This window comes from Leptodactylus fuscus, chromosome 7 (genome assembly GCF_031893055.1).
Source record: "Leptodactylus fuscus isolate aLepFus1 chromosome 7, aLepFus1.hap2, whole genome shotgun sequence".
Taxonomy (NCBI): domain Eukaryota; kingdom Metazoa; phylum Chordata; class Amphibia; order Anura; family Leptodactylidae; genus Leptodactylus; species Leptodactylus fuscus.
The window spans coordinates 100,334,599-100,358,688 of NC_134271.1; the positions used below are offsets into that span (position 1 = coordinate 100,334,599).

At 41.3% G+C, this 24,090-nt stretch overlaps 4 protein-coding genes across 4 annotated transcripts in view; all 4 read right to left on the reverse strand.

The window, feature by feature from the left end:
* LOC142214019 (ubiquitin-like FUBI-ribosomal protein eS30 fusion protein) overlaps window positions 1–24,090 on the reverse strand; it is a 57,799-nt gene that overhangs the window by 5,681 nt on the left and 28,028 nt on the right. The gene's annotated exons all lie outside the window — the stretch shown is intronic.
* LOC142212732 (ubiquitin-like FUBI-ribosomal protein eS30 fusion protein) lies at window positions 4,826–6,041 on the reverse strand. The gene is made up of 4 exons (XM_075280734.1): window positions 5,965–6,041; window positions 5,381–5,525; window positions 5,200–5,255; window positions 4,826–4,951 (listed from the first exon to the last, which is right to left on the reverse strand). Exons 1-4 carry the CDS (start codon window positions 6,037–6,039, stop codon window positions 4,826–4,828), a joined length of 402 nt encoding a protein of 133 aa, XP_075136835.1. The 5' UTR covers window positions 6,040–6,041.
* On the reverse strand, window positions 12,826–14,045 carry LOC142212730 (ubiquitin-like FUBI-ribosomal protein eS30 fusion protein). Its single transcript, XM_075280733.1, has 4 exons — window positions 13,971–14,045; window positions 13,387–13,531; window positions 13,206–13,261; window positions 12,826–12,951 (listed from the first exon to the last, which is right to left on the reverse strand). The coding sequence occupies exons 1-4, from the start codon at window positions 14,043–14,045 to the stop codon at window positions 12,826–12,828; spliced, it is 402 nt and encodes a 133-aa protein (XP_075136834.1).
* LOC142212735 (ubiquitin-like FUBI-ribosomal protein eS30 fusion protein) lies at window positions 20,347–21,548 on the reverse strand. The gene is made up of 4 exons (XM_075280738.1): window positions 21,474–21,548; window positions 20,889–21,033; window positions 20,708–20,763; window positions 20,347–20,472 (listed from the first exon to the last, which is right to left on the reverse strand). Exons 1-4 carry the CDS (start codon window positions 21,546–21,548, stop codon window positions 20,347–20,349), a joined length of 402 nt encoding a protein of 133 aa, XP_075136839.1.

Below are 24,090 nucleotides of genomic sequence, written 5' to 3' on the forward strand. Positions count from 1 at the left end.
ATTTCAGTGATACAGCATCATGGATAATACAGTAGTATATAACAAGAGAGAAACACATACCCTGTTTCCCCATAAAATAAGTCATCCCCCGAAAGTAAGACATAGCAGAGGTTTTGATGAATTGCACCCCCCGAAAGTATGACATCCCCCAATAATAATAATCTTTCTGCGTAAAGATTGTATGAAGAAAAACATTGCTGCCGGCTGAACACTGTGCGTGATGTTCCGTGTGCACAGGTATGACGGTTTCTCACACCGGTCCACTCTCCCAGCTCATCCCACAGCAGCAGGAACAATGGATACAATGTACGGTATCACAGCAGCGGCAATGCAATGTTTTTCTTCATAAAGTCTTTGCGCAGCAAGCACATATCAGTGTAGCACAGTGGGGGCAGCAGCACACAAAAATATAATAATACATCCCCTGAAAATAAGATATAGCATATCTTTAGGACCAAAATTTAATCTAAGACACTGTTTTATTTTCGGGGAAACACAGTACAAGCTCATGGCAGATAGAGAGATACTAGACATAGCAACTAAAAGAAAGAAAAAAAGACAAACTGCAGGACCATTAAGTTCACTGTGCGAAGTGATATTGATAGTACAGCAGACTGCAGACACAGCTCCGCTACATACATGTCACACACACAGCTTTGCTACATAAACGTCACACACAGAAGGCTCTGCTACATACACGACACACACAGATGGCTCCGCTAAATACACGTCACACACACAGCTTTGCTACATAAATGTCACACACAGACGACTCCCCTACATACATGTCACACACACAGCTCTGCTACATACACGTGACACACAGTTGGCTCCGCTACATACACGTCAAACACAGACAGCTCCACTACATACATGTCACACACAGACACGGCTCCGCTACAAAAACGTCACACACAGACAGCTCCCCTACATACACATCACACACAGACAGCTCCATAATCATTTAGTTCTCTGTGCGAGCGATCTTCGCTTGGTTTGATGTAGATTATGTAGCCTGATCGCGGTTGGAAGGAAGGACTTCTGATAGCGCTCTTTCTCACACTAGGGGTTAAGCAGTCGGTCACTTACAGTGCTGCCAAGTGTCATCAAGGTCTCATACATGGGGTGGGATTTGTTCTCCTGCATGGAGCTCACCACGGACAGTATCCTTCTGTCACCCACTACCTGTACTGGGTCCAGGGGGCTCCCCAGGACGGAGCTGGCCCTTCTGATCACCCTGTCAAATCTATTTCTGTCCCTGGTTGATATACTGCTCCCCCAGCAGGCCACACCGAAAAAGATGGCTGAAGAAACCACAGAGTTGAAAAAGGCCCTAAGAAGTGTCCCCTGGACTCCAAAAGCCATCAGTCTTCTGAGCAGGTAGAGCCTACTGTGACCCTTTCTGTGCAGCGCCTCCAGGTGATCAGCCTAGTCTAGTTTATTATTGAGGAGCACACCCAGGTACTTATAGGTCTTGACTATCTCAATGCATGTCCCTTGGATCTCCATTGGGATCGGAGCACTTCTCCGCTTACTAAAGTCCACCACCATCTCCTTGGTCTTCCTAGCATTAATCCTGAGCTGGTACTGCTGGCACGATTCAACAAAATCACGGTTTATGTCTCTGTATTCCCTACCGTCACCATCAGTGAGGAGGCCTACTATTGCAGAGTCATCGGAGTTCTTCTGTAAGTAACAGCTGGATGAGTTGTGCCTGAAGTCAGCAGTGTACAGTGTGAAGAAAAATGGGGCAAGAACTGTACCTTGTGGTGCCCCCGTACTACAGATCACAGTGTCAGACATACAATCCCGGGCTCTCACATACTGAGGGCGGTTTGTGAGGTAGCCTAGTATCCAGTTGGACAGGTGGTGGTCTAAATATTGTTATATATTTAATTTCAGGGCAAATATATTTTATATATTTAATTTCATAGAAATTCAATCACTGCTCAGTCACTTATGAAATTGTGCTGTGGAAAAAGCAGCTCGAATCTTGCATAAAACAGATCTGATCCAGGAAATTAAATGGTGGAGTAAACTTATCTTGTCCAGTATCAGGGAGTTTCAGCCTCAAATATTTTTGGGCAAGCAATGCCGAGTAAAGCTTAGGAATAAGTTGATGCTACCCAAGTGAGTATTCAAAGGCCATATGCAATTTGATATACAGTCCTATGAAAAAGTTTGGGCACCCCTATTAATCTTAATCATTTTTAGTTCTAAATATTTTGGTGTTTGCAGCAGCCATTTCAGTTTGATATATCTAATAACTGATGGACACAGTAATATTTCAGGATTGAAATGAGGTTTATTGTACTAACAGAAAATGTGCAATATGCAAAATTTGACTGGTGCAAAAGTATGGGCACCCTTATCATTTTATTGATTTGAATACTCCTAACTACTTTTTACTGACTTACTGAAGCACAAAATTGGTTTTGTAACCTCACTGAGCTTTGATTTTCATAGCCAGGTGTATCCAATCATGAGAAAAGGTATTTAAGGTGGCCAATTGCAAGTTGTTCTCCTATTTGAATCTCCTCTGAAGAGTGGCATCATGGGCTACTCAAAACAACTCTCAAATGATCTGAAAACAAAGATTGTCCAACATAGTTGTTCAGGGGAAGGATACAAAAAGTTGTCTCAGAGATTTAACTTGTCAGTTTCCACTGTGAGGAACATAGTAAGGAAATGGAAGACCACAGGGACAGTTCTTGTTAAGCCAAGAAGTGGCAGGCCAAGAAAAATATCAAAAAGGCAGAGAAGAAGAATGGTGAGAACAGTCAAGGTCAATCCACAGACCACCTCCAAAGATCTGCAGCATCATCTTGCTGCAGATGGTGTCACTGTGCATCGGTCAAAAATACAGCGCACTTTGCACAAGGAGAAGCTGTATGGGAGAGTGATGAGAAAGAAGCCGTTTCTGCAAGCACACCACAAACAGAGTCGCCTGAGGTATGCAGAAGCACATTTGGACAAGCCAGCTTCATTTTGGAAGAAGTTCCTGTGGACTGATGAAACAAAGATTGAGTTGTTTGGTCATACAAAAAGGCATTATGCATGGCGTCCAAAAAAAACAGCATTACAAGAAAAACACATGCTACCCACTGTAAAATTTGGTGGAGGTTCCATCATGCTTTGGGGCTGTGTGGCCAATGCCGGCACCGGGAATCTTGTTAAAGTTGAGGGTCGCATGGATTCCACTCAGTATCAGCAGATTCTTCAGAATAATGTTCAAGAATCAGTGACGAAGTTGAAGTTACCCCGGGGATGGATAGTTCAGCAAGACAATGATCCAAAACACCGCTCCAAATCAACTCAGGCATTCATGCAGAGGAACAATTACAATGTTCTGGAATGGCCATCCCAGTCCCCAGACCTGAATATCATTGAACATCTGTGGGATGATTTGAAGCGGGCTGTCCATGGTCGGCCACCATCAAACTTAACTGAACTTGAATTGTTTTGTAAAGAGGAATGGTCCAAAATACCTTCATCCAGGATCCAGGAACTGATTAAAAGCTACAGGAGGCGACTAGAGGCTGTTATCTTTGCAAAAGGAGGATCTACTAAATATTAATGTCACTTTTCTGTTGAGGTGCCCATACTTTTGCACCAGTCAAATTTTGGTTTAATGCATATTGCACATTTTCTGTTAGTACAATAAACCTCATTTCAATCCTGAAAAATTACTGTGTCCATCAGTTATTAGATATATCAAACTGAAATGGCTGTTGCAAACACCAAAATATTTAGAACAAAAAATGATTAAGATTAATAGGGGTGCCCAAACTTTTTCATAGGACTGTATGTATTTTTTTCCTATTGGTAGGGCAAAGTTTTAGTATATATGTGTGTTCAATAATAAATGTAGAAGCAGAAGCCCAGTAAGACCATTTCCACACAATCCCACAACTCCAGGAATTCAAAAAGAAAGTCAAAAGTGGCATCATCCAAAGTAATCCAACATTTTATTCACCCATAGCAAACATGAACAGCAATGTTTCAGCTCCTCAATGGCACCATTAGCTGATATAGAGAGTTTGAGGCCACATGTATGTACCTGCAGAGGGTTCTGACATGGAAACTTAGTGCTTAGGTAATAATTCAGCAGAACATATATATTGTATCATTATCACTGCAGGTAGCACTCTATATAGCTTTCCCATTCACTTTGCCACCACTTAGGTTTCTGTCCAGGCTGAGGTTTATGCATTACCTGAGCTCAGGTCCTGGAGCAGAGCACCACTGGATGGGGCATTATGAAACCTACCCACACAATAATATAATGGATGTAGAAACTTCTTATTGTATGGCTGTATGGTAAGAAATTGGGTGACTGCACCCTGAAACACATAACACATCTGGCACCAGGGCAAGTATGCCAGTTTTAATTAAAATGGAAACAGAATTCTAGCTTGTTTGACTTCCCCTTAAAGGTACCAATATGTATAGACCATATATAGGGATATGTATTTTGTTATTGGGTAACAAATGTAGCTGATGGAGTTGTATTTTGAAGCTTTGTGTATGAGCAGAGGTGGATTGTGACATGCAAGGTAATACTAGTACTGTATAATACATGTTATACTTGCCTCATACACTTGAGTAGTATTGGGCCTTGCACGGATTATGTATAACTAAAAGTGAATAAATCAAAAACTGTGATCATTTTGTCTCTTTAAAACATATGCAGTTTTATTAGCAAAATAAAAAAAATACAAATTTCTGATAAATCTACAACATTTACATAAATTATTTCGAAATTAAAAATTAAATCAGTTCTTCTTTCCCAGATCAACCTGCTGTGACGGGAAGAAGACATGACTTAAGAATTGGAATTGGGACCTTTTCCCTTGCCATATGTAGGAACCCCATTAACAAATCTGCGGTTGTACAGCATGCGTTTTTTGGCTCGTCCAGTTTTCTTTTTCTTCTTTTCTTGTTTTTCCACCTAGAAAAGAAAGGCATCAAAAGTTCAGATTAAAAAAAAAAAAATGTAAAAAAAAAAATTGCCCAAAAAATATAATTTCAAGCTTCTCTACCAGGTCACAAATTGGGAAAGGTATGCAGCTGCATTTCCAATCTATGAAATTTCGGACCTTCATCAGACAGTAAAGATTGCCATGTTAATGTAGAAGGCTCTGGATGAGAGCTAAGCAGCATAAATTACATGCAAAGAAATCAATAAATGGTACTTACTTTGGGGGTCTGACTTCTCACTTTCCCTGCACGTGCAAGTGAGCCATGGACTTTACCTGCAAGAAGAATACACTGTTTCACTCTTTGAAGACCCTTCTCAAATATTAGAAAATTCCAATGTACAATGGCTGAATTGTGCTGATACTTTATAGATCATAGTTTATACATGAAGTTCTCTTACCTCCCAGAAGCCTGCCCGTCACATTCAGGGTGCACTGATCCTGCACCCCACATTCTGATAGAACAGTCTCATCTTCCAGAGAAAGTCCAGAATATGACACAATCAGATCACAGTCCAAGAGGCCTTCAAGCTCAGCTATATGGGTCTAGAATTCAGAGACAGATGGAAAAAAAATATTCAGAACACAAAACCAAAGATGCAAGTCCAAAAACACAGAACTCTTACAATACATCTATAACTACTGTAAATAGTAGATCTTTATGGTACTTCATGTTTGGATCAGTGGAATCAATAGAAATCATGGCTATAATGCACCCATGTGAGTAAGGCCTAACGCGAAGTATAATGGATTACTTTTATTGTACTGATCCTAGATCACAGTCTGAAATGCATTTATAATTCTGATAGTTGCCAATAGACAGTTAACAAAAGCTTGTTGACATACAGTTTTCACATCAAAATGACTTATTTTGGAAGTGGTTGGTTGTAAGACAGTATTTCAGAGCTAAAAGATGGACCCAAGAAACAAAGGGACTGTGTAGCTATGTAGCCCTCCATCAGATTTGTACTTCTCTAGTACATACCTTAATATCGAACACAGTATCTTGGTTGGACACATCCAGTGTGTGAAGTGTCTGGCCCGTAATGAAAATCTGCATCTTGTACTGAAAAAGAAAAAGAATATCAAATAAAGGTTTTATCTAGAAGATGCTAACGTACATGTTTGCAGCAGTTCATGAGCAAGTACTAAATCATATGCTACAGAGGATGATCAGTGGATGGTCATGCAAATACAGGTAAAAGTACAATATAGTACTGGAAATAAGATATAATAAAAGATAAATTAAAGATAAAACAATACCGGAAAAAGTTTGTGGTCTCTAGGCTTCAGCAGGTTGGCATACAGCGCTTTCTTAAGTCAGTCAAAGAGCTAGTGTCCACTATAGGCTGTCCACAACAAGAACTCTAGCTTTTGTCTGCGGTGAGACCATATATACCTATCCTAGTCTCCTCCCCAAGGCATGTCACTAGGTGGAGAATTTCTGTCCTCCATCTTGAACCCAAATAACTATGAATGGTCACCTTTCCTGCCATCTCTCTGTGGGAATCCCCTGCGGACATAATGAGCACAATGGCCTTTTGTTGTGCTCTGGCTATCTCCATTAACATACCCTAATCTCGTTATCCCTAGCAGGGGGCATCCTGGATTTGTGGATTCAAAGCTCCATCAATCAATATTCGTAGACAAGCTGTCTCCTAGGTCATTTTCAAAGAATATATGGTTTTCTGATAATAACTGCCTAGGAGGTGTACACTGGTAAGTTCCCTGGGTAGGCCAGGCCAACCCGAACATTCAAAGTCCAAACTTACTAATGTTGAGAGCAGGAAAAGGGTCCAGGCACAAAACTCATCATTAACCAAAGGTGATTGGGATGTCATCATGGTGTCTACATGATGGGGGCCTCACTACCAGCCATTATACCCCTGGTTTGATACTATGATCATTTGGATAGGAATTATGACTGTTCAGAGTAATTTTGTTTCAAGATGGAGGGCTGAGCACATATCCCTAATGACAACATTCTAGGAGGAGACTGGGCAGAGATAAATTGTTTCCCATGAGAAGACCATGTGGTTGTTGTCTGGATTGTTCTTCTGATGGAAGCCATGTCAGGAGGCTGAGGATTTCTTAAGGACTATAAGCATGTGCCCTGGAGCAGAGATTAATTTGGGTATTTCTATCATTTATATCACTTTTTATTTTATTCTACAGTATTATGCTTTTGTAACCATATTTGCTTGTCGGTCACCCCGATAAATATTTCTGTATATGTTAAATGGCTAGTGCCGAACCATTCGAGGGTAATAAATATATAAAATTTAGAAAGCTTGTTTGGTATTATCTTATAAGACACGGACACTCTCGGGGTGAGAGTGGAAAGTAAGGTAAGAAGAATGACCACAGGTGTGCCAAGTGGAATGGCAAGGCAGGGCAATCCTTCACATTGACAATAATTAGGACAGAAAGGTAATACAAGCCACGCTATTTTGTCTCACAAAGAACAAACAAAGAGGATGATCAGTGGATGGTCATGCAAATACAGGTAAAAGCACAATATAGCACTGGAAATAAGATGAGTTCAATTGTTAATCAGAACATGGTGTGAACAGGCCCTGAGCCTGCGGTCATGGTGTTTTGTAAATGAAGCTTTAAAAAACCAAAATACCTACCTGCAAAAACCCCCGTCTCTATTAAAAGTGTATAAATACACAAAGCAGCTGCTGTACACAATGACAAAATTAGCATTGTATGTCTTCCATTGTGTGCAGCTGCTTTATTGAGTTATGTGAAGGTTTTCTTTAATTAATAAAGTACATACTTCTTTCAGATTCCTTTATTCAGCCATGTTTACAAAACTCCATAGAAAGGCGTGAAGAGGAAAGAAAAAGTATTTTCCATAGTCTAGTCCAGCCTTGCAGGCTTTGTCATCTCACCACAAGCTATGGTCATCAGCTTCTTCTCGCAGTCCATAGTCAGGTGGTAGGATGAAGGAGATATTTGACTTCTTGTTGCTGGACTTTGATTTTTTTTAGATTGGCTCAAAAATCCGCAGCACATAAAAATAAATAAATAAAGAAAATAAATAAGAATAAATAAATAAAAAACAGCAGCTTTCCTGCAATGTGCAGTCTTAGCAGAATGGAATCTCCCTATTGAAGGGAGTGGAAGACGGATATCTCTATATCCACCGCTCCATAGTGTGTACATGCTATTAGTAGAATAAACTTCTTAGCTTGTATTTCCTTCAGTGGGATGAGGCCTAGGAATGGCGGGCCCCATGGCGAACTTTTGACATGGGCCCCCTTCCTCTGACCGACCCCTCACCCAACCAACCGACCCCCCTACATTCCTACACGCACTATTATGCCCAATAGTGGCCCCTGCACACAGTATTATGCCCCACAGTGGCCCCTGCACACAGTATTATTCCCCATAGTGGCCCCTGCACACAGTATTATTCCCCATAGTGGCCCCTGCACACAGTATAATGCCCCATAGTGGCCCCTGCACACAGTATTATGCCCCATAGTGGCCCCTGCACACAGTATTATGCCCCATAGTGGCCCCTGCACACAGTATTATGCCCCATAGTGGCCCCTGCACACAGTATTATTTCCCATAGTGGCCCCTGCACACAGTATTATGCCCAATAGTGGCCCCTGCATACAGTATTATGCCCCATAGTGGCCCCTGCACACAGTATTTTCTCCCAGTGTGGAAACCCATGAACAATTATTATACTCTGGCGTCTTTTCCCCAGAAAATAAGTAATAATCAGAGATACAGAGGAGGATACCTCTCCCTGGCTCCAGTGCAGTCCCTGCTGATGTTGACCTTCTTCCATGACATACAGGACTTCACTTGAGCTTGGGCTTGCATCCCGACACAAGTAGACCTGAAGCCTGCCTGGAGCCAGGAGAGGTAAGTAACAGTGTTTGTTATGTTCCCTCAGCTCCTGCTCACAGCGGCCTCTGCAGAAGGAGAAGCGCAGGCGGCTGTAAGCAGGAGCCAGGATAAATAAGTAAATAGGGCCTGTTACCTGCTGGAGTTACTCCTAGTATCATGTTTTTTGGAAGCAGATAAGTAAACAGAACTCCCCTTACAGTCTTCCAGACAAGAATGGTATCCTTTGGCAATAGGGTATACAGCTGTGGAGTCCGAACAGGTGGCTTTACAAAAATGTTTAATTAGATGCATAGATAAGATAAGATAATCCTTTAATAGTCCCACAATGGGGAAATTTCAGTGATACAGCATCATGGATAGTACGGTAGTATATTACAAGAGAGAAATACATACCCTGTTTCTCCACAAATAAGTCATCCCCCGAAAGTAAGACATAGCAGAGGTTTTGATGAATTGCCTAATATAAGGCACCCCCGAAAGTAAGACATCCCCCAATAAACATTGCTGCCGGCTGAATACTGTGCGCGATGTTCCGTGTGCACAAGTATGACGGCTGCTGACACCGCTGCGATACGTTGTATCCACTGTTCCTGCTGCTGTAGGGTGAGCTGGGAGATGCCCACTGTTCATTCAAAAAATATGGTATGCGGGGGGGGGGGGGGGGGGTGAAGTGACGTTGATAGTACAGCTGACTGCACACTTTCAGTGTGTTTAATTTCTTTTTTTCATATTCAACTACAGTATATGTTTCATTAGATCCAAAGAACATTTAGAAAGAATATCATTCCAACCCCTGATGAAATCATCATTGTAAATAAATGTCGGGTATTTCTTTAACCGCAGGCCACGTGGTATCATATTATTGGCTAAATATTTTTCCAATGTTAAACAGTCCCTTGTGACCTTAGTTTCTTGCGAAAGAAATTTTTCCCACTGATTCATCAAGGATTTCAAATCTGAATTAGTGGTTAGCAGTATAGGATTTTCCTGATCAAATACAGCTGCCGCTTTCGATGCTCTGCCAGCTGAAAGCGTCAACGAAGTATAACCCACAGATGTGTCCATCTTATATAACAAAGCTTAGGGGAGACAACGAAAAAAGTCCATATGAAGTAAATTCCAAGATAAAAAAATAGTCCAGCTCACCCAATAGCTTAAATAACTACTTGATGTTAAGTGATGTTGGTTGTACAGCCGACTGCAGACACAGCTCCGCTACATACACGTCACACACACAGCTTTGCTACATAAACGTCACACACAGAAGACTCTGCTACATACACGTCACACACAGATAGCTCCGCTTCACTATATACATGTCACACACAGACACGGCTCCGCTACATATACGTCACACACAGAAGGCTCTGCTACATACACGTCACACACAGACAGCTCCACTACATAAACGTCACGCACACAGCTTTGCTACATACACGTCACATACAGACGGCTCCGCTACATAAAATAGCATAAGATAATTCTTTAATTGTCCCACGGTGAGGAAATTTCAGTATGTTACAGCAGCATAGTAATACAGGTACAGGATAATACACAGTAATATATTACAGAAGTAGACACGCATAAGCTGAGAAGAGAAGAGCACACCCAGGTGCTTATAGGTCTTGACTATCTCAATGCATGTCCCTTGGATCTCCACCGGGATCGGAGCACTTCTCCGCTTACTAAAGTCCACCACCATCTACTTGGTCTTCCCAGCTTTAATCCTGAGCTGGTTCCGCTGGCACCATTCAACAATATCCCGGTTTAAGTCTCTGTATTCCGTATCGTCACCATCAGTGATGAGGCCTACTACTGCAGAGTCATCGGAGTACTTCTGTAAGTAACAGCTGGATGAGTTGCACCTAAAGTCAGCAGTGTACAATGTAAGGGTCAGTTCACATGTGAACCGTCCGCGCGGGTTTTGACAGAGAGAGAGATGCGGCGAGCCGCGTCTCTCTCTGGTCAAAACCCGCCTGCCGCGACCATCGCAGTCGCGGTTTTCCGCTCCTATGTCGGCTCAAATGAATGGCTTCCGCCTTAAGAAAGGGCATGTCGCTTCTTTTCTCCGCTAGCAGCAGCCCGCCGCTAGTGGAAAAAAGAAGCCCGGCGGTCTGCATAGACCACCATTGTAAGGGGCGGATTTTGAAGCGAAATCCGCTGTCAAAATCCGCCCCTTTGCCCACGTGTGAACTAGCCCTAAAGAGAAATGGGACAAGAACTGTACCTTGTGGTGCCCTCGTACTACAGATCACAGTGTCAGACACACAATCCCGGGCTCTCACATACTGACGGCGGTTTGTGAGGTAGTCTAGTATCCAGTTGGACTGGTGGTGGTCCAAATATTGTTATATATTTAATTTAATTTCAGGGCAAATATATTTTATATATTAAATTTCATAGGAATTCAATCACTGCTCAGTCACTTATGAAGCTGTGGAAAAAGCAGCTCGAATCTTGCATAAAACAGATCTGATCCAGGAAATTAAATGGTGGAGTAAACTTATCCTGTCCAGTATCAGGGAGTTTCAGCCCCCAAATATTTTTGGGCAAACAATGCCCGAGAAAAGCTTAGGAATAAGTTGATGGTACCCAAGTGAGTATTCAAAGGCCATATGCAATTTGATAACATCAGTATGTTTCAACAGTAGCGGTCTGTAACAGATATTTACATGTATTCAATAGGAAACAGAAATCGCAGCATGATGCTGGAAAAATAAGTGTCCTGCTCTATCTTGCTGCGGAGTCTGTGTCTCGAGAATCCCTATGAATTAGGCCCATTCATCTAGGCCTAGTCAGCAGCGGAAAGCTATGACTGATTCCTGGAATATGGAGAATAAAGAGGAATTCCTCTTCATTTTTGCTGTGTGAATGGCCCCATACAGTAGTTAGTTTAAAAACAAATAAACTTTAATGGCCGTGGCCCATAATATAGTGGAGGTGGCTCCACTTTAATTTTGTATTTTTTTCCTATTGGTAGGGCAAAGTTTTAGTATATATGTGTGTTCAATAATAAATGTAGAAGCAGAAGCCCAGTCAGACCATTTCCACACAGTCCTACAACTCCAGGAATCCAAAATGAAAGTCAGAAGTGGCATCATCCAAAATAATCCAACATTTTATTCACCCATAGCAAACATGAACAGCAATGTTTCAGCTCCTCAATGGCACCATTAGCTTATATAGAGAGTTTGAGGCCACATGTATGTACCTGTAAAGGGTTCTGACATGGAAACTTAGTGGTTAGGTAATAATTCAGCAGAACATATATATTGTATCATTATCACTGCAGGTAGCACTCTATATAGCTTTACCATTCACTTTGACACCACTTAGGTTTCTGTCCATGTTGAGGTTTATGCGTAACCTGAGCTCAGGTCCTGGGGCAGAGCACCACTGGATGGGGCATTATGAAACCTACCCACACAATAATATAATGGATGTAGAAACTTCTTATTGTATGGCTGTATGGTAAGAAATTGGGTGACTGCACCCTGAAACACATAACACATCTGGCACCAGGGCAAGTATGCCAGTTTTAATTAAAATGGAAACAGAATTCTGGCTTTTTTGACTTCCCCTTAAAGGTACCAATATGTATAGACCATATATAGGGATATGTATTTTGTTATTGGGTAACAAATGTAGCTGATGGAGTTGTATTTTGAAGCTTTGTGTATGAGCAGAGGTGGATTGTGACATGCAGGTAATACTAGTACTGTATAATACATGTTATACTTGCCTCATACACTTGAGCAGTATTGGGTCTTGCACGGATTATGTATAACTAAAAGTGAATAAATCAAAAACTGTGATCATTTTGTCTCTTTAAAACATATGCAGTTTTATTAGCAAAATAAAAAAAAATACAAATTTCTGATAAATGTACAAAATTTACATAAATTATTTCGAAATTAAAAATTAAATCAGTTCTTCTGTCCCAGATCGATCTGCCGTGAGAGGAAGAAGACATGACTTAAGAATTGGAATTGGGACCTTTTCTCTTGCCATATGTAGGAACCCCATTAACAAATCTGCGGTTGTACAGCATGCGTTTTTTAGCTCGTCCAGTTTTCTTTTTCTTCTTTTCTTGTTTTTCCACCTAGAAAAGAAAGGCATCAAAAGTTCAGATTTAAAAAAAAAAAAAAATGTAAAAAAAAATTGCCCAAAAAATATAATTTCGAGCTTCTCTATCAGGTCACAAATTGGGAAAGGCAGCTGCATTTCCAATCTATGAAATTTCGGTCATTTCAGACCTTCATCAGACAGTAAAGATTGCCATGTTAATGTAGAAGGCTCTGGTTGAGAGCTAAGCAGCATAAATTACATGCAAAGAAATCAATAAATGGCACTTACTTTGGGGGTCTGACTTCTCACTTTCCCTGCACGAGCAAGCGAGCCATGGACTTTACCTGCAAGAAGAATACACTGTTTAACTCTTTGAAGACCCTTCTCAAATATTACAAAATTCCAATGTACAATGGCTGAATTGTGCTGATTCTTCATAGATCATAGTTTATACATGAAGTTCTCTTACCTCCCAGAAGCCTGCCCGTCACATTCAGGGTGCACTGATCCTGCACCCCACATTCTGATAGAACAGTCTCATCTTCCAGAGAAAGTCCAGAAAATGACACAATCAGATCACAGTCCAAGAGGCCTTCAAGCTCAGCTATATGGGTCTAGAATTCAGAGACAGATGGAAAAAAAATATTCAGAACACAAAACCAAAGACACAAGTCCTAAAACACAGAACTCTTACAATACATCTATAACGACTATAAATAGTAGATCTTTATGGTACTTCATGTTTGGATCAGTGGAATCAATAGAAATCATGGCTATAATGCTCCCATGTGAGTAAGGCCTAACGCGAAGTACAATGGATTACTTTTATTGTACTGATCCTAGATCTCAGTCTGAAATGCATTTATAATTCTGATAGTTGCCAATAGACAGTTAACAAAAGCTTGTTGCCATACAGTTTTCACATCAAAATGACTGATTTTGGAAGGGTTTGGTTGTAAGACAGTATTTCAGAGGTAAAAAATGGACCCAAGAAACAAAGGGACTATGTAGCTATGTAGCCCTCCATCAGATTTGTACTTCTCTAGTACATACCTTAATATCGAACACAGTATCTTGGTTGGACACATCCAGTGTGTGAAGTGTCTGGCCTGTAATGAAAATCTGCATCTTGTACTGAAAAAGAAAAAGAATATCAAATAAAGGTTTTATCTAGAAGATGCTAACGTACATGTTTGCAGCAGTTCATGAGCAAGTACTAAATCATATGCTACAGAGGATGATCAGTGGATGGTCATGCAAATACAGGTAAAATCACAATATAGTACTGGAAATAAAATATAATAAAATATAAATTAAAGATAAAACAATACCGGAAAAAGTTTGTGGTCTCTAGGCTTCAGCAGGTTGGCATACAGCGCTTTCTTAAGTGAGTCAAAGAGCTAGTGTCCACTATAGGCTGTCCACAGCAAGAACTCTAGCTTTTGTCTGGGGTGAGACCATATATACCTATCCTAGTCTCCTCCCCAAGTGATGTCACTAGGTGGAGAATTTCCGTCCTCCATCTTGAACCCAAATAACTATGAATGGTCACCTTTCCTGCCATCTCTCTGTGGGAATCCCCTGCGGACATAATGAGCACAATGGCCTTTTGTTGTGCTCTGGCTATCTCCATTAACATACCCTTGCTAATCTCGTTATCCCTAGTAGGGGGCATCCTGGATTTGTGGATTCAAAGCTCCCTCAATCAATATTCATAGACAAGCTGTCTCCTAGGTCATTTTCAAAGAATATATGGTTTTCTGATAATAACTGCCTAGGAGGACATGCCAAAGTTACACTGGTAAGTTCCCTGGGTAGGCCAGGCCAACCCGAACATTCAAAGTCCAAATTACTAGTGTTGAGAGCAGGAAAAGGGTCTAGGCACAGAACTCATTCACCAAAGGTGATTGGGATGTCATCCTTGGTGTCTAAATGATGGGGGCCTCACTACCAGCCATTATACCCCTGGTTTAATACCATGATCATTTGGCTAGGAATTATGACTGTTCAGAGTTATTTTGTTTGAAGATGGAGGGCTGAGCTCATATCCCTAATGACAACATTCTAGGAGGAGACTGGGCAGAGATAAATTGTTTCCCATGAGAAGACCATGTGGTTGTTGTCTGGATTGTTCTTCTGATGGAAGCCATGTCAGGAGGCTGAGGATTTCTTAAGGACTATAAGCATGTGCCCTGGAGCAGAGATTAATTTGGGTATTTCTATCATTTTTATCACTTTTTATTTTATTCTACAGTATTATGCATTTTTAACCATATTTGCTTGTCGGTCACCCCCTGATATATATATTTCTGTATATGTTAAATGGCTAGCGCCGACCCATTCGAGGGTAATAAATATATAAAATTTAGAAAGCTTGTTTGGTATTATCTTATAAGACACGGACACTCTCGGGGTGAGAGTGGAAAGTAAGGTAAGAAGGATGACCACAGGTGTGCCAAGTGGAATGGCAAGGCAGGGCAATCCTTCATATAGACTATAATTAGGACAGAAAGGTAATACAAACCACACTATTTTGTCTCACAAAGAACAACCAAAGACTGATTGTCTCTGCAAAACTGATCAGTTCAATTGTTAATCAGAACATGGTGTGAACAGGCCCTGAGCCTGTATTCTCATGCAGTGTTTTTTTTTTTGTTTTTTTTTTATGTGGTCATGGTGTTTTGTAAATAAAGCTTTAAAAAACAAAATACCTACCTGCAAAAACACATGGGGGGGTCTCTATTAAAAGTGTACAAATACACAAAGCAGCTGCTGTACACAATGACAAAATTAGCATTGTATGCCTTTCATTGTGTGCAGCTGCTTTATTGAGTTATGTGAAGGTTTTCTTTAAGTAATAAAGTACATATGTCTTTCAGATTCCTTTATTCAGCCCTGTTTACAAAACTCCATAGAAAGGCGTGAAGAGGAAAGAAAAAGTATTTTCCATAGTCTAGTCCAGCCTTGCAGGCCTTGGTCATCAGTTTCTTCTCGTAGTACATAGTCAGGTGGTAGGATGAAGGAGATTTTTGACTTCTTGTTGCTCAACTTTGATTTTTTTAGATTGGCTCAAAAATCTGCAGCAAATTTGAGAAAATAAATAAATAAATAAATAAAATACAGCAGCTTTCCTACAATGTGCGGTCTTAGCACAATGGAATCTCCTATTGAATGGAGTAGAAGACGGATATCTCTATATCCACTGCTCCATAGTGTGTACATGCTATTAGTAGAATAAACTTCTTAACTTGTATTTCCTTCAGTGGGATGAGGCCTAGGAATGGCGGGGCCCCATGGCGAACTTTTGACATGGGCCCCCTTCCTCTGACCGAACCCTCACCCAACCAACCGATCCCCCTACATTCCTACACACACTATTATGCCCAATAGTGGCCCCTGCACACAGTATTATGCCCCATAGTGGCCCCTGTACACAGTATTATTCCCCATAGTGGCCCCTGCACACAGTATAATGCCCCATAGTGGCCCCTGCACACAGTATTATGCCCCATAGTGGCCCCTGCACACAGTATTATGCCCCATAGTGGCCCCTGCACACAGTATTATTTCCCATAGTGGCCCCTGCACAAAGTATTATGCCCAATAGTGGCCCCTGCACACAGTATTATGCCCCATAGTGGCCCCTGCACACAGTATTTTCTCCCAGTGTGGAAACCCATGAACAATTATTATACTCTGGGATCTTTTCCCCAGAAAATAAGTAATAATCAGAGATACAGAGGAGGATACCTCTCCCTGGCTCCAGTGCAGTCCCTGCTGATGTTGACCTTCTTCCATGACATACAGGACTTCACTTGAGCTTGGGCTTGCATCCCGACACAAGTAGACCTGAAGCCTGCCTGGAGCCAGGAGAGGTAAGTAACAGTGTTTGTTATGTTCCCTCAGCTCCTGCTCACAGCGGCCTCTGCAGAAGGAGAAGCACAGGCGGCTGTAAGCAGGAGCCAGGATAAATAAGTAAATAGGGCCTGTTACCTGCTGGAGTTACTCCTAGTATCATGTTTTTTTGGAAGCAGATAAGTAAACAGAACTCCCCTTACAGTCTTCCAGACAGGAATGGTATCCTTTGGCAATAGGGCATACAGCTGTGGAGTCCGAACAGGTGGCTTTACAAAAATGTTTAATCAGATGCATAGATAAGATAAGATAATCCTTTAATAGTCCCACAATGGGGAAATTTCAGTGATACAGCATCATGGATAGTACAGTAGTATATTACAAGAGAGAAACACATACCCTGTTTCTCCAAAAATAAGTCATCCCCCGAAAGTAAGACATAGCAGAGGTTTTGATGAATTGCCTAATATAAGGCACCCCCGAAAGTAAGACATCCCCCAATAAACATTGCTGCCGGCTGAATACTGTGCGCGATGTTCCGTGTGCACAAGTATGACGGCTGCTGACACCGCTGCGATACGTTGTATCCACTGTTCCTGCTGCTGTAGGGTGAGCTGGGAGATGCCCACTGTTCATTCAAAAAATATGGTATGCGGAGGGGGGGGGGGTTCCTCTGTGCGAAGTGATGTTGATAGTACAGCTGACTGCCGACACAGCTCCGCTACATACACGTCACACACACAGCTTTGCTACATAAACGTCACACACAGAAGACTCTGCTACATACATGTCACACACAGATAGCTCCGCTTCACTATATACATGTCACACACAAACACGGCTCCGCTACATATACGTCACACACAGAAGGCTCTGCTACATACACGTCACACACAGACAGCTCCACTACATACACGTCACGCACACAGCTTTGCAACATACACGTCACATACAGACGGCTCCGCTACATAAAATAGCATAAGATAATTCTTTAATTGTCCCACAGTTAGAAAATTTCAGTATGTTACAGCAGCATAGTAATACAGGTACAGGATAATACACAGTACTATATTACAGAAGTAGACACACATATGCTGAGAAGAGAAGAGCACACCCAGGTACTTATAGGTCTTGACTATCTCAATGCATGTCCCTTGGATCTCCACCGGGATCGGAGCACTTCTCCGCTTACTAAAGTCCACCACCATCTACTTGGTCTTCCCAGCTTTAATCCTGAGCTGGTTCCGCTGGCACCATTCAACAAAATCCTGGTTTAAGTCTCTGTATTCCGTATCGTCACCATCAGTGATGAGGCCTACTACTGCAGAGTCATCGGAGTACTTCTGTAAGTAACAGCTGGATGAGTTGCACCTAAAGTCAGCAGTGTACAGTGTAAGGGTCAGTTCACATGTGAACCGTCCGCGCGGGTTTTGACACAGAGACAGACGCGTCTCTCTCTGGTCAAAACCCACCTGCTGCGACCATCGCAGTCGCGGTTTTCCCCTCTTATGTCGGCTCAAATGAATGAGCAGACACAGGAGGGTGCTGCCGCTAGGCGGAAGCCGCGGCCCAGCGCGCCGCGGCTTCCGCCTGAAGAAAGGGCATGTCGCTTCTTTTCTCCGCTAGCAGCAGCCCGCCGCTAGCGGAAAAAAAGAAGCCCGGCGGTCTGCATAGACCACCATTGTAAGGGGCGGATTTTGAAGCGAAATCCGCTGTCAAAATCCGCCCCTTTGCCCACGTGTGAACTAGCCCTAAAGAGAAATGGGGCAAGAACTGTACCTTGTGGTGCCCTCGTACTACAGATCACAGTGTCAGACACACAATCCCGGGCTCTCACATACTGACGGCGGTTTGTGAGGTAGTCTAGTATCCAGTTGGACAGGTGGTGGTCTAAATATTGTTATATATTTAATTTAATTTCAGGGCAAATATATTCTATATATTAAATTTCATAGGAATTCAATCACTGCTCAGTCACTTATGAAGCTGTGGAAAAAGCAGCTCGAATCTTGCACAAAACAGATCTGATCCAGGAAATTAAATGGTGGAGTAAACTTATCCTGTCCAGTATCAGGGAGTTTCAGCCCCCAAATATTTTTGGGCAAACAATGCCCGAGAAAAGCTTAGGAATAAGTTGATGGTACCCAAGTGAGTATTCAAAGGCCATATGCAATTTGATAACATCAGTATGTTTCAACAGTAGCGGTCTGTAACAGATATTTACATGTAGGAACATGATGCTGATAGAGGGGGGGGGAGTAGATTCTGCCTCCCAATGTATTCAATAGGAAACAGAAATCGCAGCATGATGCTGGAAAAATAAGTGTCCTGCTCTATCTTGCTGCGGAGTCTGTGTCTCGAGAATCCCTATGAATTAGGCCCATTCATCTAGGCCTAGTCAGCAGCGGAAAGCTATGACTGATTCCTGGAATATGGAGAATAAAGAGGAATTCCTCTTCATTTTTGCTGTGTGAATGGCCCCATACAGTAGTTTAAAAACAAATAAACTTTAATGGCCGTGGCCCATAAGATAGTGGAGGTGGCTCCACTTTAATTTTGTATTTTTTTCCTATTGGTAGGGCAAAGTTTTAGTATATATGTGTGTTCAATAATAAATGTAGAAGCAGAAGCCCAGTCAGACCATTTCCACACAGTCCTACAACTCCAGGAATCCAAAATGAAAGTCAGAAGTGGCATCATCCAAAATAATCCAACATTTTATTCACCCATAGCAAACATGAACAGCAATGTTTCAGCTCCTCAATGGCACCATTAGCTTATATAGAGAGTTTGAGGCCACATGTATGTACCTGTAAAGGGTTCTGACATGGAAACTTAGTGGTTAGGTAATAATTCAGCAGAACATATATATTGTATCATTATCACTGCAGGTAGCACTCTATATAGCTTTACCATTCACTTTGACACCACTTAGGTTTCTGTCCATGTTGAGGTTTATGCGTAACCTGAGCTCAGGTCCTGGGGCAGAGCACCACTGGATGGGGCATTATGAAACCTACCCACACAATAATATAATGGATGTAGAAACTTCTTATTGTATGGCTGTATGGTAAGAAATTGGGTGACTGCACCCTGAAACACATAACACATCTGGCACCAGGGCAAGTATGCCAGTTTTAATTAAAATGGAAACAGAATTCTGGCTTGTTTGACTTCCCCTTAAAGGTACCAATATATATAGACCATATATAGGGATATGTATTTTGTTATTGGGTAACAAATGTAGCTGATGGAGTTGTATTTTGAAGCTTTGTGTATGAGCAGAGGTGGATTGTGACATGCAGGTAATACTAGTACTGTATAATACATGTTATACTTGCCTCATACACTTGAGCAGTATTGGGTCTTGCACGGATTATGTATAACTAAAAGTGAATAAATCAAAAACTGTGATCATTTTGTCTCTTTAAAACATGCAGTTTTATTAGCAAAATAAAAAAAAAATACAAATTTCTGATAAATGTACAAAATTTACATAAATTATTTCGAAATTAAAAATTAAATCAGTTCTTCTGTCCCAGATCGATCTGCCGTGAGAGGAAGAAGACATGACTTAAGAATTGGAATTGGGACCTTTTCTCTTGCCATATGTAGGAACCCCATTAACAAATCTGCGGTTGTACAGCATGCGTTTTTTAGCTCGTCCAGTTTTCTTTTTCTTCTTTTCTTGTTTTTCCACCTAGAAAAGAAAGGCATCAAAAGTTCAGATTTAAAAAAAAAAAAAATGTAAAAAAAAATTGCCCAAAAAATATAATTTCGAGCTTCTCTATCAGGTCACAAATTTCCAATCTATGAAATTTCGGTCATTTCAGACCTTCATGAGACAGTAAAGATTGCCATGTTAATGTAGAAGGCTCTGGTTGAGAGCTAAGCAGCATAAATTACATGCAAAGAAATCAATAAATGGTACTTACTTTGGGGGTCTGACTTCTCACTTTCCCTGCACGAGCAAGCGAGCCATGGACTTTACCTGCAAGAAGAATACACTGTTTAACTCTTTGAAGACCCTTCTCAAATATTAGAAAATTCCAATGTACAATGGCTGAATTGTGCTGATTCTTCATAGATCATAGTTTATACATGAAGTTCTCTTACCTCCCAGAAGCCTGCCCGTCACATTCAGGGTGCACTGATCCTGCACCCCACATTCTGATAGAACAGTCTCATCTTCCAGAGAAAGTCCAGAAAATGACACAATCAGATCACAGTCCAAGAGGCCTTCAAGCTCAGCTATATGGGTCTAGAATTCAGAGACAGATGGAAAAAAAATATTCAGAACACAAAACCAAAGATACAAGTCCTAAAACACAGAACTCTTACAATACATCTATAACGACTATAAATAGTAGATCTTTATGGTACTTCATGTTTGGATCAGTGGAATCAATAGAAATCATGGCTATAATGCTCCCATGTGAGTAAGGCCTAACGCGAAGTACAATGGATTACTATTATTGTACTGATCCCAGATCTCAGTCTGAAATGCATTTATAATTCTGCTAGTTGCCAATAGACAGTTAACAAAAGCTTGTTGCCATACAGTTTTCACATCAAAATGACTGATTTTGGAAGGGTTTGGTTGTAAGACAGTATTTCAGAGGTAAAAAAATGGACCCAAGAAACAAAGGGACTGTGTAGCTATATAGCCCTCCATCAGATTTGTACTTCTCTAGTACATACCTTAATATCGAACACAGTATCTTGGTTGGACACATCCAGTGTGTGAAGTGTCTGGCCTGTAATGAAAATCTGCATCTTGTACTGAAAAAGAAAAAGAATATCTAATAAAGGTTTTATCTAGAAGATGCTAACGTACATGTTTGCAGCAGTTCATGAGCAAGTACTAAATCATATGCTACAGAGGATGATCAGTGGATGGTCATGCAAATACAGGTAAAATCACAATATAGTACTGGAAATAAAATATAATAAAAGATAAATTAAAGATAAAACAATACCGGAAAAAGTTTGTGGTCTCTAGGCTTCAGCAGGTTGGCATACAGCGCTTTCTTAAGTGAGTCAAAGAGCTAGTGTCCACTATAGGCTGTCCACAGCAAGAACTCTAGCTTTTGTCTGGGGTGAGACCATATATACCTATCCTAGTCTCCTCCCCAAGTGATGTCACTAGGTGGAGAATTTCCGTCCTCCATCTTGAACCCAAATAACTATGAATGGTCACCTTTCCTGCCATCTCTCTGTGGGAATCCCCTGCGGACATAATGAGCACAATGGCCTTTTGTTGTGCTCTGGCTATCTCCATTAACATACCCTTGCTAATCTCGTTATCCCTAGCAGGGGGCATCCTGGATTTGTGGATTCAAAGCTCCCTCTATCAATATTCATAGACAAGCTGTCTCCTAGGTCATTTTCAAAGAATATATGGTTTTCTGATAATAACTGCCTAGGAGGACATGCCAAAGTTACACTGGTAAGTTCCCTGGGTAGGCCAGGCCAACCCGAACATTCAAAGTCCAAATTACTAGTGTTGAGAGCAGGAAAAGGGTCTAGGCACAGAACTCATTCACCAAAGGTGATTGGGATGTCATCATGTTGTCTAAATGATGGGGGCCTCACTACCAGCCATTATACCCCTGGTTTAATACCATGATCATTTGGCTAGGAATTATGACTGTTCAGAGTTATTTTGTTTGAAGATGGAGGGCTGAGCTCATATCCCTAATGACAACATTCTAGGAGGAGACTGGGCAGAGATAAATTGTTTCCCATGAGAAGACCATGTGGTTGTTGTCTGGATTGTTCTTCTGATGGAAGCCATGTCAGGAGGCTGAGGATTTCTTAAGGACTATAAGCATGTGCCCTGGAGCAGAGATTAATTTGGGTATTTCTATCATTTTTATCACTTTTTATTTTATTCTACAGTATTATGCATTTTTAACCATATTTGCTTGTCGGTCACCCCCTGATATATATATTTCTGTATATGTTAAATGGCTAGCGCCGACCCATTCGAGGGTAATAAATATATAAAATTTAGAAAGCTTGTTTGGTATTATCTTATAAGACACGGACACTCTCGGGGTGAGAGTGGAAAGTAAGGTAAGAAGGATGACCACAGGTGTGCCAAGTGGAATGGCGAGGCAGGGCAATACTTCACATAGACTATAATTAGGACAGAAAGGTAAATACAAACCACACTATTTTGTCTCACAAAGAACAAACAAAGACTGATTGTCTCTGCAAAACTGATCAGTTCAATTGTTAATCAGAACATGGTGTGAACAGGCCCTGAGCCTGTATTCTCATGCAGTGTTTTTTTTGTTTGTTTTTTTTTTATGTGGTCATGGTGTTTTGTAAATAAAGCTTTAAAAAACAAAATACCTACCTGCAAAAACACATGGGGGGGTCTCTATTAAAAGTGTATAAATACACAAAGCAGCTGCTGTACACAATGACAAAATTAGCATTGTATGCCTTCCATTGTGTGCAGCTGCTTTATTGAGTTATGTGAAGGTTTTCTTTAAGTAATAAAGTACATATGTCTTTCAGATTCCTTTATTCAGCCCTGTTTACAAAACTCCATAGAAAGGCGTGAAGAGGAAAGAAAAAGTATTTTCCATAGTCTAGTCCAGCCTTGCAGGCCTTGGTCATCAGTTTCTTCTCGTAGTACATAGTCAGGTGGTAGGATGAAGGAGATTTTTGACTTCTTGTTGCTCAACTTAGATTTTTTTAGATTGGCTCAAAAATCTGCAGCAAATTTGAGAAAATAAATAAATAAATAAATAAAATACAGCAGCTTTCCTACAATGTGCGGTCTTAGCACAATGGAATCTCCTATTGAATGGAGTAGAAGACGGATATCTCTATATCCACTGCTCCATAGTGTGTACATGCTATTAGTAGAATAAACTTCTTAACTTGTATTTCCTTCAGTGGGATGAGGCCTAGGAATGGCGGGGCCCCATGGCGAACTTTTGACATGGGCCCCCTTCCTCTGACCGAACCCTCACCCAACCAACCGATCCCCCTACATTCCTACACACACTATTATGCCCAATAGTGGCCCCTGCACACAGTATTATGCCCCATAGTGGCCCCTGTACACAGTATTATTCCCCATAGTGGCCCCTGCACACAGTATAATGCCCCATAGTGGCCCCTGCACACAGTATTATGCCCCATAGTGGCCCCTGCACACAGTATTATGCCCCATAGTGGCCCCTGCACACAGTATTATTTCCCATAGTGGCCCCTGCACAAAGTATTATGCCCAATAGTGGCCCCTGCACACAGTATTATGCCCCATAGTGGCCCCTGCACACAGTATTTTCTCCCAGTG

Coding starts and splice junctions, on each gene's coding strand:
- LOC142212735 (XM_075280738.1), bottom strand. CDS start 21,548: ATGCAGATTTTCATTACAGGCCAGACACTTCACACACTGGATGTGTCC. Junction 21,034..21,473: donor ATACTGTGTTCGATATTAAG/GTATGTACTAGA, acceptor TCTGAATTCTAG/ACCCATATAGCTGAGCTTGA. Junction 20,764..20,888: donor GACGGGCAGGCTTCTGGGAG/GTAAGAGAACTT, acceptor TTCTTCTTGCAG/GTAAAGTCCATGGCTCGCTT.
- LOC142212730 (XM_075280733.1), bottom strand. CDS start 14,045: ATGCAGATTTTCATTACAGGCCAGACACTTCACACACTGGATGTGTCC. Junction 13,532..13,970: donor ATACTGTGTTCGATATTAAG/GTATGTACTAGA, acceptor TCTGAATTCTAG/ACCCATATAGCTGAGCTTGA. Junction 12,952..13,205: donor TGAGAAGTCAGACCCCCAAA/GTAAGTGCCATT, acceptor TTTCTTTTCTAG/GTGGAAAAACAAGAAAAGAA.
- LOC142212732 (XM_075280734.1), bottom strand. CDS start 6,039: ATGCAGATTTTCATTACGGGCCAGACACTTCACACACTGGATGTGTCC. Junction 5,256..5,380: donor GACGGGCAGGCTTCTGGGAG/GTAAGAGAACTT, acceptor TTCTTCTTGCAG/GTAAAGTCCATGGCTCACTT. Junction 4,952..5,199: donor TGAGAAGTCAGACCCCCAAA/GTAAGTACCATT, acceptor TTTCTTTTCTAG/GTGGAAAAACAAGAAAAGAA.